This window comes from Dama dama, chromosome 16 (genome assembly GCF_033118175.1).
Source record: "Dama dama isolate Ldn47 chromosome 16, ASM3311817v1, whole genome shotgun sequence".
Taxonomy (NCBI): Eukaryota; Metazoa; Chordata; class Mammalia; order Artiodactyla; family Cervidae; genus Dama; species Dama dama.
Genome location: NC_083696.1, coordinates 232,474 through 245,615, shown reverse-complemented (window position 1 = coordinate 245,615; position 13,142 = coordinate 232,474). Strand labels below are relative to the sequence as shown.

The 13,142-nt window shown below is 43.3% G+C and overlaps 1 protein-coding gene across 1 annotated transcript in view; it reads left to right on the top strand.

The window, feature by feature from the left end:
- Positions 1–13,142, top strand: part of SH3YL1 (SH3 and SYLF domain containing 1) — a 69,348-nt gene that overhangs the window by 24,063 nt on the left and 32,143 nt on the right. Inside the window, exons 4-5 of the mRNA XM_061163235.1 lie at positions 368–432; positions 11,100–11,212. Coding sequence (XP_061019218.1) covers positions 368–432; positions 11,100–11,212 — 178 coding nt within the window. The remainder of the gene's footprint in view (positions 1–367; positions 433–11,099; positions 11,213–13,142) is intronic.

Below are 13,142 nucleotides of genomic sequence, written 5' to 3'. Positions count from 1 at the left end.
CCAGTACTCTTTCCTGGAAAATCCCATGGACAGAGAAACCCGGTAGGCTACAATCCATGGGGTCGCAAAGAGTCGGAGATGACTGAGCGACTTCACTTTCACTTTCTATGCATATTTATAGGGAAAGATTGGAAAACATAGACTTGTGAGTCTATGAGGCTCATAATACATATCTAACACCTTTCAAACATTTTTAACTTAAAAAACTACATATGTTTATTAAAGAACATTTAAAAACATAGGCAAAAATGCCAAAGTCTCATTATTTTAAAAATAAACACTATTCATTCACATTTTAGCATCTTTCCTCTCTATATTTATATGCCAAGGAGTTTTAATGTTAGAATTGCTTGTTTGTTTCTGTTAGAATGGTCTGCACCTTCAGCCATCGGGATAGCTGGGCTTGGTGGAGGATTTGAACTAGGAATAGAGGTGAGTAGGTGATGTGTGTATGTACAGTTGCCTTATTCTCTAAATGCAGCTGATACATGAAAGGTGAGAGATTTGAGATTTCCTCCTGTTCTTGTTTTACCACCTGTGGAAATTGTTCCCCTTTATTTTCTTGAATCTCTGCCTAAAACTATGGAATGGTTATCATTTGTCTCTTTTTTTTTCCTTGGCTGTAGAGTTTCTTCCATTTACCATGTCATATGTTCCCATCTTTAGCACATCTGAAAAGCAGTTATTCTCAGATCTGACAAAATTTAATTGGCAGCTTCTGGCTTCTGATTGCAGTCGTGGGTGCAAACAGCTTAACGTTATGTATCATCATTTGTGGCAAAATCCAGTTTGTGTTACTACTAATGTTCAAATTACTTCAAATTTTTTAAGTACAAATTGTCTTTGTATTATTTCATTTTGCAACTTTGCTCTAATTATGGTTTCTATCAAAGGGACTAGAAATCACACCAGCACACACTCCTTTTCAGAGGTCTCGCTAACAGGGAGCATCTGCACAATATTAATCTTTCATCTGTTGTTTTACTGCTGAGTGATTGGTAAATCAAATCTCCTAATGTTCCCAAATCATTTTTTTCTCAAATTTCAGTCAGTTTCTTCCTTTAATGAATTTGCTCTGTTGCCATAATTTAAAATGCCCTTGGGCTTCCCAGGTGGTGCTAGTGGTAAAGAACCTGCCTGCCAGTACTGGTTAGATGTAAGAGACATGGGTTCGATCCCTGGGTCAGGAAGATCTCCTGGAGAAGGAAATGACAGCCCACTCCAACATTCTTGCCTGGGGAATCCCATGGACAGAGGAGCCTGGCGGTCTACAGTCCCTGGAGTCACAAAGTGTTGAACGTGACTGAAGCAACTTAGAACCCACAAACATGGCCTTATTAGGAGGAAATACTTCCACTACCGTTTTTTTTTTTTTTTTGACCTTTACTTGCTGCTGCATAAATCTGTATCATAAAAAGAGGAACATATTTTAGTTTTGCTATTACGACTGCCTTTTGTTGTATATTCAATGAAATCATAGCCTTCAGCAACATGGCACTTGTATGCAAAGTGTGTTTTCAGCATCTGTTGTGCACCTCTGCTCACACCTCCTGGCACTGTACCCACGTGTCCCTGTTGTCACTGCCCCCTGACCCCAGACTTTGAGGCTCCATCTCAAATAACATTTACCTACATGTGCCATCTTTGGGAAATTTGGGGCTTCCCTGGTGGCTCAGATGGTAAAGAATCTGCCTGCAATGCGCGAGACCTGGGTTCAATCCCTAGGTTGGGAAGCTCCCCTGGAGAAGGGAATGGCTACCCACTCCAGTATTCTGGTCTGGAGAATTCCATGGACTATATAGAGAAACCGGAGATCAAATTGCCAACATCTATTGGATCATCGAAAAAGCAAGAGAGTTCCTAAAAAACATCTACTTCAGCTTTATTGATGACGCCAAAGCCTTTGACTGTGTGCATCACAACAAATTGTGAAAAATTCTTAAGGAGATGGGAATACCAAACCACCTGACCTGCCTCCTGAGAAATCTGTATGCAGGTCAAGAAGCAACAGTTAGAGCTGGAACAACAGACTGGCTCCAAATTGGGAAATGAGTACGTCAAGGCTGTATACTGTCACCCTGCTTACTTAACTTATATGCAGAGTACATCAGGCGAAATGCCAGGCTGGATGAAGCACAAACTGGAATCAAGTTTGCCGGGAGAAATATCAGTAACCTCAGATATGCAGATGACACCATCCTTATGGCAGAAAGTGAAGAAAAACTAAAGAGCCTCTTGATGAAAATCAAAGAGGAGAGTGAAAAAGTTGGCTTAAAACTCAGCATTCAGAAAATGAAGATCATGGCATCTGGTCCCATCACTTAATGGCAAATAAATGGGGAAACAATGGAAACAGTGAGAGACTTTATTTTCTTGGGTTCCAAAACCACTGCAGATGGTAACTGCAGCCATGAAATTAAAAGATTCTTGCTCCTTGGAAGAAAAGCTATGACCAAAAAGCAGAGACATTACTTTGCTGACAAAGGTTCATCTAGTCAAAGCTATGGTTTTTCCAGTAATCATGTATGGATGTGAGAGTTGGACTATAAAGAAATCTGAGCACTGAAGAATTGATGCTTTTGAACTGTGGTGTTGAGAATCCCTTGGACTGCAAGGAGATCAAACCAGTCAATCCTAAAGGAAATCAATCCTGGATATTCATTGGAAGGATTGATGCTGAAGCTGAAGTTCCAATACTTTGGCCACCTGATTCGAAGAACTGACTCATTTGCAAAGACCCTGATGCCAGGAAAGACTGAGAGCAGGAGGAGAAGGGGGCAACAGAGGATGAGATGGCTGGATGGCATCACTGACTTGATGGACATGAATTTGAGCAAGCTCCAGGAGTTGGTTATGGACAGGGAAGCCTTTCGTGCTGCAGTCCATGGGGTCACAAAGAGTTGGACATGACTGAGAGGCTGAACTGTGGAAACTTTGAACATAGCTTATCCTCGTGGCTGTATAGAAATTAACTCTGAAATTCTATTTGAATATTGTACATGGAAAATACATGTTAACTTTGAAAAATATCCACTTCAAGTAGAGATTAGACTGTCGTAGGAGTTTGTGCCTCTTGAATATGACCCGGCTTTGCTTCCCCAAGCACAGGTGTAAGGTTAGAGTCGTCAGCCGCTTTTCAGTGCTAGGAAGAGGCCCAGCTGGTCCCCCAGGAAGCATCTCAGTCCTGGACAGGAGTGTGTTTCCCTTCTGGGCACACCCCTGACCCAGGATAGGTGAGGAAGCTGGTAGGTTGTTGGCCACGAGCCCACAGAGCTCCTGCTGCTAGATGCTTTTGTTGGCCCAGCTCTGGTCCCAGTGAGATGCAGCAGAGCCATGGCCATTGGGGGCTGAAGACCCCCGCCCCAGAGTCTGCAGCCCCCTGGGCTTCCTGGTCCTCTCTCTGGTGTTCTTCTTCCACCAGACACTTGCTGCTAATGAGATGGAGTGCTTGACACATGATCCAGCCTGGAGATTTTCTTGTCTGGCCTTTATCTGAATTGTCAGTCCTTCGTACCTATGTCCTTAGACTGACCAAGTATCAACCACAAGTAGACACACAAAATAAGTCTATTTCTTTAAAGCACTGGCATCAGTGGTTCAGACTATCAAATATTTGTTGAATACTTTAATTATCTGCCATTCTGTTTTAGAATGGAATAGTTAGCAATAATGGTTATAGTCTCCTAAAACGCTCACATATCTTCTTACAGAATCATTTCCATACCATAGTCATGAAGGATGTCGTAGTGTAGAAAACTGAGTTATGTGGCTCCTTCAGTGGAGACAGGCAGAGAGGGACAGGCTGGTTATTCAAAGGGAGGCCTCTGGCCCCAAACACAGTCGGCGAGTTGTCTGCAACCCTGGGTGCTGGTTCCCTCATGAGACGTCTCGTCTGGGCCGCCTTTCGTAGGCAAGGAGGTGGAGGCTCGGAGACATCGAGTCCTGTGCGCTTGATTCCAGGGCTGCTTCCGGTGACCCATTTGCTCTAGACTGTAACTGCCGTCCCTGTAACATGCTGTGGATTTGAGGGCATGCATGAGGTAGGCAGGGTACCTGAGAGTATTTCAGTACTCAGAGATGCTCGGCATCATGCAGAGGTGGTGTGTGGTTGTCTCTGATTGGTTTCCCTGGAGACAGAGCCTGAGACGGGACTTGGGGCACACATGATTCACTGAACAAGTGTTCTCAGGAGGACTGTAGGGGCCAAGGGAAGCAGACAGATAAGAGGAAGCATCCAGGCAAGGCTATCATCCCCAGTAAACTCAACATGGGCTGATGACAGGGAGCTGAGGCTCATCCTACGACAGAGGAGAAGCAGCCGGTGTCTGGGGACGGCTGCTCTCACCACCTGTCAGCGTGAGGGGGCTGAGTGCTGGGTGCAGGGCTGGAGGAGCCGGGGGTGCCCCTGCTGTGTGACCAGACCACTCTCCTGAGCCCAAGACCCCAGTGAGTTTCCACCCTCCACGCTCCCTCCCATGGGTGGCGACCCCTTCCATACATGTGGAAATGTGGATTTGACCACCAGGAAGTCTAGATTTATCTCTGCTTTGCAATCTAGACCAGGCTAAGACTATGAAGTCCTTCATAGGACTGTCATGTTTTGACAGGATCTGTTGGCCTGTATTAGCTTGGACATTAGTTAAATATACATTCTGGCACTGGTCCACTTGAGAGAACTGCTGAGAATTCCCAAGGTTGTATAACTCATACATACCCACCAAACACAATAACAACAAAGAAAAGTTTTAAAAGTCAGTGGAGTCAGAAAAGATAATGCTAAGACCTAGTTTAAATGCTACTAATATTTTCTTTCCAGGACAATTATAGCAGAGCCCAAAGCTCTGAAAACCCCAATACCTCGGATTATCCCATTGTTTGTCGTTTACCAAAAGCCAGAATCCACACTGGGCCATCGAGTCTGATCAGTCTCACCCAAGACTGTAATGTGAAAAAAATGGCTCAGTCTTTCACAGGAGAATTTGGATGAACTCTTTTACTTTAATAATGAGAAAGGCTAGATCTAGGCTTAAACTGAGAAGCTACTGTTAGAGATCAGAGCTCAGTGTCTAAGTCCCCTAAGGTTCTGTGCAAGAGAGGATCTGTTGGTGTGAGGAGTGAGAGGCGCTGGGAGCCTCTCAAGTTTGGGTTGGATGTTGAGGCTGATGATGCCCCTGAGTGAGAGCATGAAGCTTGTCACCCACAAGAGGAGGCTTTCCAGGGGAGTGGGGCAGACTCCTGAGCAGAATGGCTGGAGAGATGTAGAAAAAGACCGTCTGAGCTTCTGCAGAGGGTGGAGGAGGTGGAGGCAGGTCTCACCAGAACTACAGGAGGAGCCCTGGGCTTTCTCACCAGGTTGCCTGGATGTGGGGCTTCATCACAGGACCGCAGCATCGGGGACTCGGGTCCACGGTGGGTAAACCTCTGAGGGCAGAGGGCAGGGTGTGTGGGGCAGGGGGCCGGGGAGCTGTGGCCAGTGGCTCCTGAGAACACTTTTCACTCGCCTGCATGATAGTGACTTATTTATTTATTTATTTATTTTTTTGAGAATTTTATGATTCTTTTTATTATTATTATTATTATTATTTTTGTCATACATTGATATGAATCAGCCATAGATTTACATGTATTCCCCATCCCGATCCCCCCTCCCACCTCCCTCTCCACCCGATTCCTCTGGGTCTTCCCAGTGCACCAGGTCCGAGCACTTGTCTCATGCATCCCACCTGGGCTGGTGATCTGTTTCACCATAGATAGTATACATGCTGTTCTTTTGAAATATCCCACCCTCACATTCTCCCACAGAGTTCAAAAGTCTGTTCTGTATTTCTGTGCCTCTTTTTCTGTTTTGCATATAGGGTTATCGTTACCATCTTTCTAAATTCCATATATATGTGTTAGTATGCTGTAATGTTCTTTATCTTTCTGGCTTACTTCACTCTGTATAAGGGGCTCCAGTTTCATCCATCTCATTAGGACTGGTTCAAATGAATTCTTTTTAACGGCTGAGTAATATTCCATGGTGTATATGTACCACAGCTTCCTTATCCATTCATCTGCTGATGGGCATCTAGGTTGCTTCCATGTCCTGGCTATTATAAACAGTGCTGCGATGAACATTGGGGTGCACATGTCTCTTTCAGATCTGGTTTCCTCAGTGTGTATGCCCAGAAGTGGGATTGCTGGGTCATATGGCAGTTCTATTTCCAGTTTTTTAAGAAATCTCCACACTGTTTTCCATAGCGGCTGTACTAGTTTGCATTCCCACCAACAGTGTAAGAGGGTTCCCTTTTCTCCACACCCTCTGCAGCATTTATTGCTTGTAAACTTTTGGATAGCAGCCATCCTGACTGGCATGTAATGGTACCTCATTGTGGTTTTGATTTGCATTTCTCTAATAATGAGTGATGTTGAGCATCTTTTCATGTGTTTGTTAGCCATCTGTATGTCTTCTTTGGAGAAATGTCTGTTTAGTTCTTTGGCCCATTTTTTGATTGGGTCATTTATTTTTCTGGAATTGAGCTTCAGGAGTTGCTTGTATATTTTTGAGATTAATCCTTTGTCTGTTTCTTCATTTGCTATTATTTTCTCCCAATCTGAGGGCTGTCTTTTCACCTTACTTATAGTTTCCTTTGTAGTGCAAAAGCTTTTAAGTTTCATTAGGTCCCATTTGTTTATTTTTGCTTTTATTTCCAATATTCTGGGAGGTGGGTCATAGAGGATCTTGCTGTGATTTATGTCAGAGAGTGTTTTGCCTATGTTCTCCTCTAGGAGTTTTATAGTTTCTGGTCTTACATTTAGATCTTTAATCCATTTTGAGTTTATTTTTGTGTATGGTGTTAGAAAGTGTTCTAGTTTCATTCTTTTACAAGTGGTTGACCAGTTATCCCAGCACCACTTGTTAAAGAGGTTGTCTTTTTTCCATTGTATATCCTTGCCTCCTTTGTCAAAGATAAGGTGTCCATAGGTCCGTGGATTTATCTCTGGGCTTTCTATTCTGTTCCATTGATCTATATTTCTGTCTTTGTGCCAGTACCATACTGTCTTGATGACTGTGGCTTTGTAGTAGAGTCTGAAGTCAGGCAGGTTGATTCCTCCAGTTCCATTCTTCTTTCTCAAGATTACTTTGGCTATTCAAGGTTTTTTGTATTTCCATACAAATTGTGAAATTCTTTGGTCTAGTTCTGTGAAAAATACCGTTGGTAACTTGATAGGGATTGCATTGAATCTATAGATTGCTTTGGGTAGAATAACCATTTTGACAATATTGATTCTTCCAATCCATGAACACGGTATGTTTCTCCATCTGTTTGTGTCCTCTTTGATTTCTTTCATCAGTGTTTTATAGTTTTCTATGTATAGGTCTTTTGTTTCTTTAGGTAGATATACTCCTAAGTATTTTATTCTTTTTGTTGCAATGGTGAATGGTATTGTTTCTTTAATTTCTCTTTCTGTTTTTTCATTCTTAGTATATAGGAATGCAAGGGATTTCTGTGTGTTAATTTTATATCCTGCAACTTTACTATATTCATTGATTAGCTCTAGTAATTTTCTGGTAGAGTCTTTAGGGTTTTCTATGTAGAGGATCATGTCATCTGCAAACAGTGAGAGTTTCACTTCTTCTTTTCCTATCTGGATTCCTTTTACTTCTTTTTCTGCTCTGATTGCTGTGGCCAGAACTTCCAACACTATGTTGAATAGTAGTGGTGAGAGTGGGCACCCTTGTTTTGTTCCTGATTTCAGGGGAAATGCTTTCAATTTTTCACCATTGAGGGTGATGCTTGCTGTGGGTTTGTCATATATAGCTTTTATTATGTTGAGGTATGTTCCTTCTATTCCTGCTTTTTGGAGAGTTTTAATCATAAATGAGTGAATGAAAATGAAAACACAACAACCCAAAACCTATGGGACACTGTAAAAGCAGTGCTAAGGGGAAGGTTCATAGCATTACAGGCTTACATCAAGAAACAAGAAAAAAACCAAATAAATAACCTAACTCTACACCTAAAGCAACTAGAGAAGGAAGAAATGAAGAACCCCAGGGTTAGCAGAAGGAAAGAAATCTTAAAAATCAGGGCAGAAATAAATGCAAAAGAAACTAAAGAGACCATAGCAAAAATCAACAAAGCTAAAAGCTGGTTTTTTGAAAAAATAAACAAAATTGACAAGCCATTAGCAAGACTCATTAAGAAACAAAGAGAGAAGAACCAAATTAACAAAATTAGAAATGAAAATGGAGAGATCACAACAGACAACACTGAAATACAAAGGATCATAAGAGACTACTACCAGCAGCTCTATGCCAATAAAATGGACAACTTGGAAGAAATGGACAAATTCTTAGAAAAGTATAACTTTCCAAAATTGAACCAGGAAGAAATAGAAGATCTTAACAGACCCATCACAAGCAAGGAAATCGAAACTGTAATCAAAAATCTTCCAGCAAACAAAAGCCCAGGACCAGATGGCTTCACAGCTGAATTCTACCAAAAATTTAGAGAAGAGCTAACACCTATCTTACTCAAACTCTTCCAGAAAATTGCAGAGGAAGGTAAGCTTCCAAACTCATTCTATGAGGCCACCATCACCCTAATTCCAAAACCAGACAAAGATGTCACAAAAAAAGAAAACTACAGGCCAATATCACTGATGAACATAGATGCAAAAATCCTTAACAAAATTCTAGCAAACAGAATCCAACAACATATTAAAAAAATCATACACCATGACCAAGTGGGCTTTATCCCAGGAATGCAAGGATTCTTTAATATCCGCAAATCAATCAATGTAATACACCACATTAACAAATTGAAAGATAAAAACCATATGATTCTCTCAATAGATGCAGAGATAGTGACTTTTTAAACTCTTGTTCAAGAATTGGGTTTAATTGTAAAACTTGCATTTTATTTACAAGTTAATTGTATCTTAATTCAAACTTCTTAAGAAGCCCTTGTCAAATTCTCAACTGTCAGTCTTACTTGGCTTATTTGCTCGCTGTTCCAGTTTTCTTTCAGGAAACCCACTCTGCTTTTCATTCTAAACTGTGGAAATAAGTAAAGAGCCATTGCCACTGTTGCTGCTATTCAAACTGTGGAGCTTTGGACCTGGCTCTCTGTCTAATTGGTCGTGTCACCAAAGAACACAGGATTATCTTACTCTTATTTCAGGAGAACTGAATTAAGATTGGACATAAACTTAAAGGATTAATTTATTTTCTTTATTGACTCATAGTTGTGCCTTACTTTACTAAGATGTACCATCTGCAGGAGACATACAACTAGAGTACCTACAAGGTCATGACTGGAGATTTAGTACTTAGTGTGTATACACTAAGCATTATGCAAAGTAATTTCATGTATATTATCTTAAAAAGTATGTATGGTTTGGTGATACAGTCATTGGCAAAATTGCTTAACTTTGCATAAGAAATGCTAAATAATTCTGTATCGTTAAACACCATGATCCCCAGAATTCTTCGTGTATAAAGTAGAAATAACAATTGATATGAGTCAGCGGTATGTTTTGCATGGGTCAATTAGCTGGCATGTTCACTCTGTCCTATAGAACCTGAGTGTACTTTTTCATGAAGTGATTCAAATTAAACTGTATCAGGAATTCTACTAGACCCTTCCAAGTGCAGTCACATTTGATAATAATTGGATTCTTCTGTCAGATGAAGACATCGACTTGAAAAATGTAAAGAACAGTATAAATGAAGTCATCTTTTAAGAATTAATCTGCTTGGCCTTTGCATATTTTATTGAGACGTAGTGAATACGCCAGGCTTTACAAATTATTTCAATTCATCTTTCAAACAACTATGTCTGTGCATGCACATATATACATGCATAACAGCCGACTCAGTGGAAATGACTCTGATGCTGGGAAAGACTGAAGGCAAAAGGAGAAGGGGGTGGCAGAGGATGAGATGGTTAGACAGCATCACCAATTCAGTGGACGTGAATTTGAGCAAACTCAGGGAGACAGTGAAGGACAGGGGAGCCTAGCATGCTGCAGTCCATGTGGTCTCAAAGAGTCGGACACAATTTAGTGACTGAACAACAACAATACACATGCCTATGTGAGTGCATATACTTATAAATGTGGGCACTGTTATTATACCCACTTTATAGAGACAGAGACTGAAGCTCTGAACTGCTCAGTTTGCCCAAGGTCACACAATGTGCTGGAGAAGGAAATGGCAACCCACTCCAGTGTTCTTGCCTGGAGAATTCCATGGACAAAGGAAGCTGGCAGGATACAGTCCACGGGGTCGCAGAGAGTTGGACACGACTGAGCGACTAACACACACACACACACACACACACACGTGTGCAGGGGGCATAAGTGGAGTTATCACCCAGATGGCTTTAATTTTGAGCCCAGATATCCAGCTAAACCCTCCTGCCTTTTGTTTTCTGGGCACTTGACCTCCACGTAGCTTAGGGGGTGGGTCCTGTTGTGGACTTTAAATATGAAAAGGCCAAAGGTACCCCTGGTGTCCCTGGGGCCCTGCTAGCTGTTGGCCCTCCTGGCGGTCCTGCCTCAGAGTCTGAAGAATATACCCCCCAGGGCGTGTTCTCCCTCCAGCTTCGCTTTTATTGTACTTGGAGGACTAACCGTGGTGATAGGCACAGCTAGTGGCAACAGGTCTTCCTCCTGACATCTTGCACGTTGCAGGGTGGGGTTGGGGGCATGGGTGGGATCCGGACTCCAGATCCCTGACCTTCTAACCTGCTCCTCACTCTACTTTGCCGACTCAGCCTTCGCCGAGTGTTTAATTTGAGGAAGTCCTTTGACCTTGCACACCTACCTGAGTGTGAGCTGGTCACTAGGACACCCACCTGGCCTCACTCAGGCTGCGGAGAAGCTGCAGTGGCGCCTGGAGGCCCCCAGCCGGGTGCCCGACCCCTCTCCTTACCTGGCGGGGGGGGGCTGCTTAAGTGCTCAGCTGAAAGGAAAGTGCGACTCTGCTTTCCTACTCTTTGACCACATTGGAATTCTTGCTGCATTACATATTGCATGTTTGAGTTGTAATAAACATATTTTAAATGATATACAGGCGGGATTATTTAAAAATACTTGGTTCTACATTGCAGGTATCAGACTTGGTAATAATTTTGAACTATGACAGAGCGGTAGAAGCTTTTGCCAAAGGTGGTAACCTGACACTTGGCGGGAACCTCACAGTGGCCGTTGGGCCCCTGGGAAGGTGAGTGCTCGAAACCCTTTCTGAGTAGCTATGGACAGTAAAGACTTTAAAAACCATATTGTTTTGCATTAAGAGAAAATTGAATTAGAATGACACAAATTTATGATTTACACATGTCCCAGAGGATTTTCCCAGGTGGAGCAGTGGTAAAAAATCCGCCTGCCAATGCAGGAGACGGAGATGAGGATCTCTGGATAAGGAAGGGCCCCTGAAGGAGGAAATGACCTCCCACTCCAGTGTTCTTGCCTGGGAAATCCTGTGGACAGAGGAGCCTTGCAGGCTACAGTCCATGGGTCCAAAGAGTCGGACATGACTGAGCACACACACATGCATAGAGGGATTGAGGTTGCTTACAAATAAGAAACTTACACAACACACAGTGTAATGAAATGAGAAAGTCTGTAACTAACACATGTAAAGAGAAACTAAATTTCAGAAATGCAGGCTGTTGTACCTATCAGAGTTAACATAAAATTTATGAATATGCTTTCAAGGAGCCAGGTCAAGTCAGTTTTAATTAACTGAGAAAGAGCAGAATTGATCGGGGGTGGGGGGCGGGGGAAGCATTTTTCCAAACTACATTGTGAAAAATTGAAGTGGAAGTTTTACGTGAGTGACGATTACAAGATTGTGGTCTCCCCTCTATTACAGTGCTGTGGTCCCCCCTCTCTATTACAGTGCTGTGGTCCCCCTCTCTATTACAGTGCTGTGGTCTCCCCTCTATTACAGTGCCGTGGTCTCCCATCTATTACAGTGCTCTGGTCTCCCCTCTCTATTACAGTGCTGTGGTCTCCTCTCTATTACAGTGCTGTGGTCTCCCCTCTATTACAGTGCTGTGGTCTCCTCTCTATTACAGTGCTGTGGTCCCCCTCTCTATTACAGTGCTGTGGTCTCCCCTCTATTACAGTGCTGTGGTCTCCCCTCTATTACAGTGCTCTGGTCTCCCCTCTATTACAGTGCTCTGGTCTCCCCTCTATTACAGTGCTGTGGTCCCCCCTCTCTTTTACAGTGCTGTGGTCTCCCCTCTATTACAGTGCTGTGGTCCCCCCTCTATTACAGTGCTGTGGTCTCCCCTCTCTATTACAGTGCTCTGGTCTCCCCTCTATTACAGTGCTGTGGTCTCCCCTCTATTACAGTTCTGTGGTCCCCCCTCTATTACAGTGCTCTGGTCTCCCCTCTATTACAGTGCTGTGGTCTCCCCTCTATTACAGTGCTGTGGTCTCCTCTCTATTACAGTGCTGTGGTCCTCCCTCTATTACAGTGCTGTGGTCTCCCCTCTATTACAGTGCTGTGGTCTCCTCTCTATTACAGTGCTGTGGTCCCCCCTCTATTACAGTGCTCTGGTCTCCCCTCTATTACAGTGCTGTGGTCCCCCCTCTATTACAGTGCTGTGGTCTCCCCTCTATTACAGTGCTGTGGTCTCCCCTCTATTACAGTGCTGTGGTCCCCCCTCTATTACAGTGCTGTGGTCTCCCCTCTCTATTACAGTGCTCTGGTCTCCCCTCTATTACAGTGCTGTGGTCTCCCCTCTATTACAGTGCTGTGGTCCCCCCTCTATTACAGTGCTGTGGTCTCCCCTCTATTACAGTGCTGTGGTCTCCTCTCTATTACAGTGCTCTGGTCTCCTCTCTATTACAGTGCTGTGGTCTCCCCTCTATTACAGTGCTGTGGTCTCCTCTCTATTACAGTGCTGTGGTCCCCCCTCTATTACAGTGCTCTGGTCCCCCCTCTATTACAGTGCTGTGGTCCCCCCTCTATTACAGTGCTCTGGTCTCCCCTCTATTACAGTGCTCTGGTCTCCCCTCTATTACAGTGCTCTGGTCTCCCCTCTATTACAGTGCTCTGGTCTCCCCTCTATTACAGTGCTCTGGTCTCCTCTCTATTACAGTGCTCTGGTCCCCCCTCTATTACAGTGCTCTGGTCTCCCCTC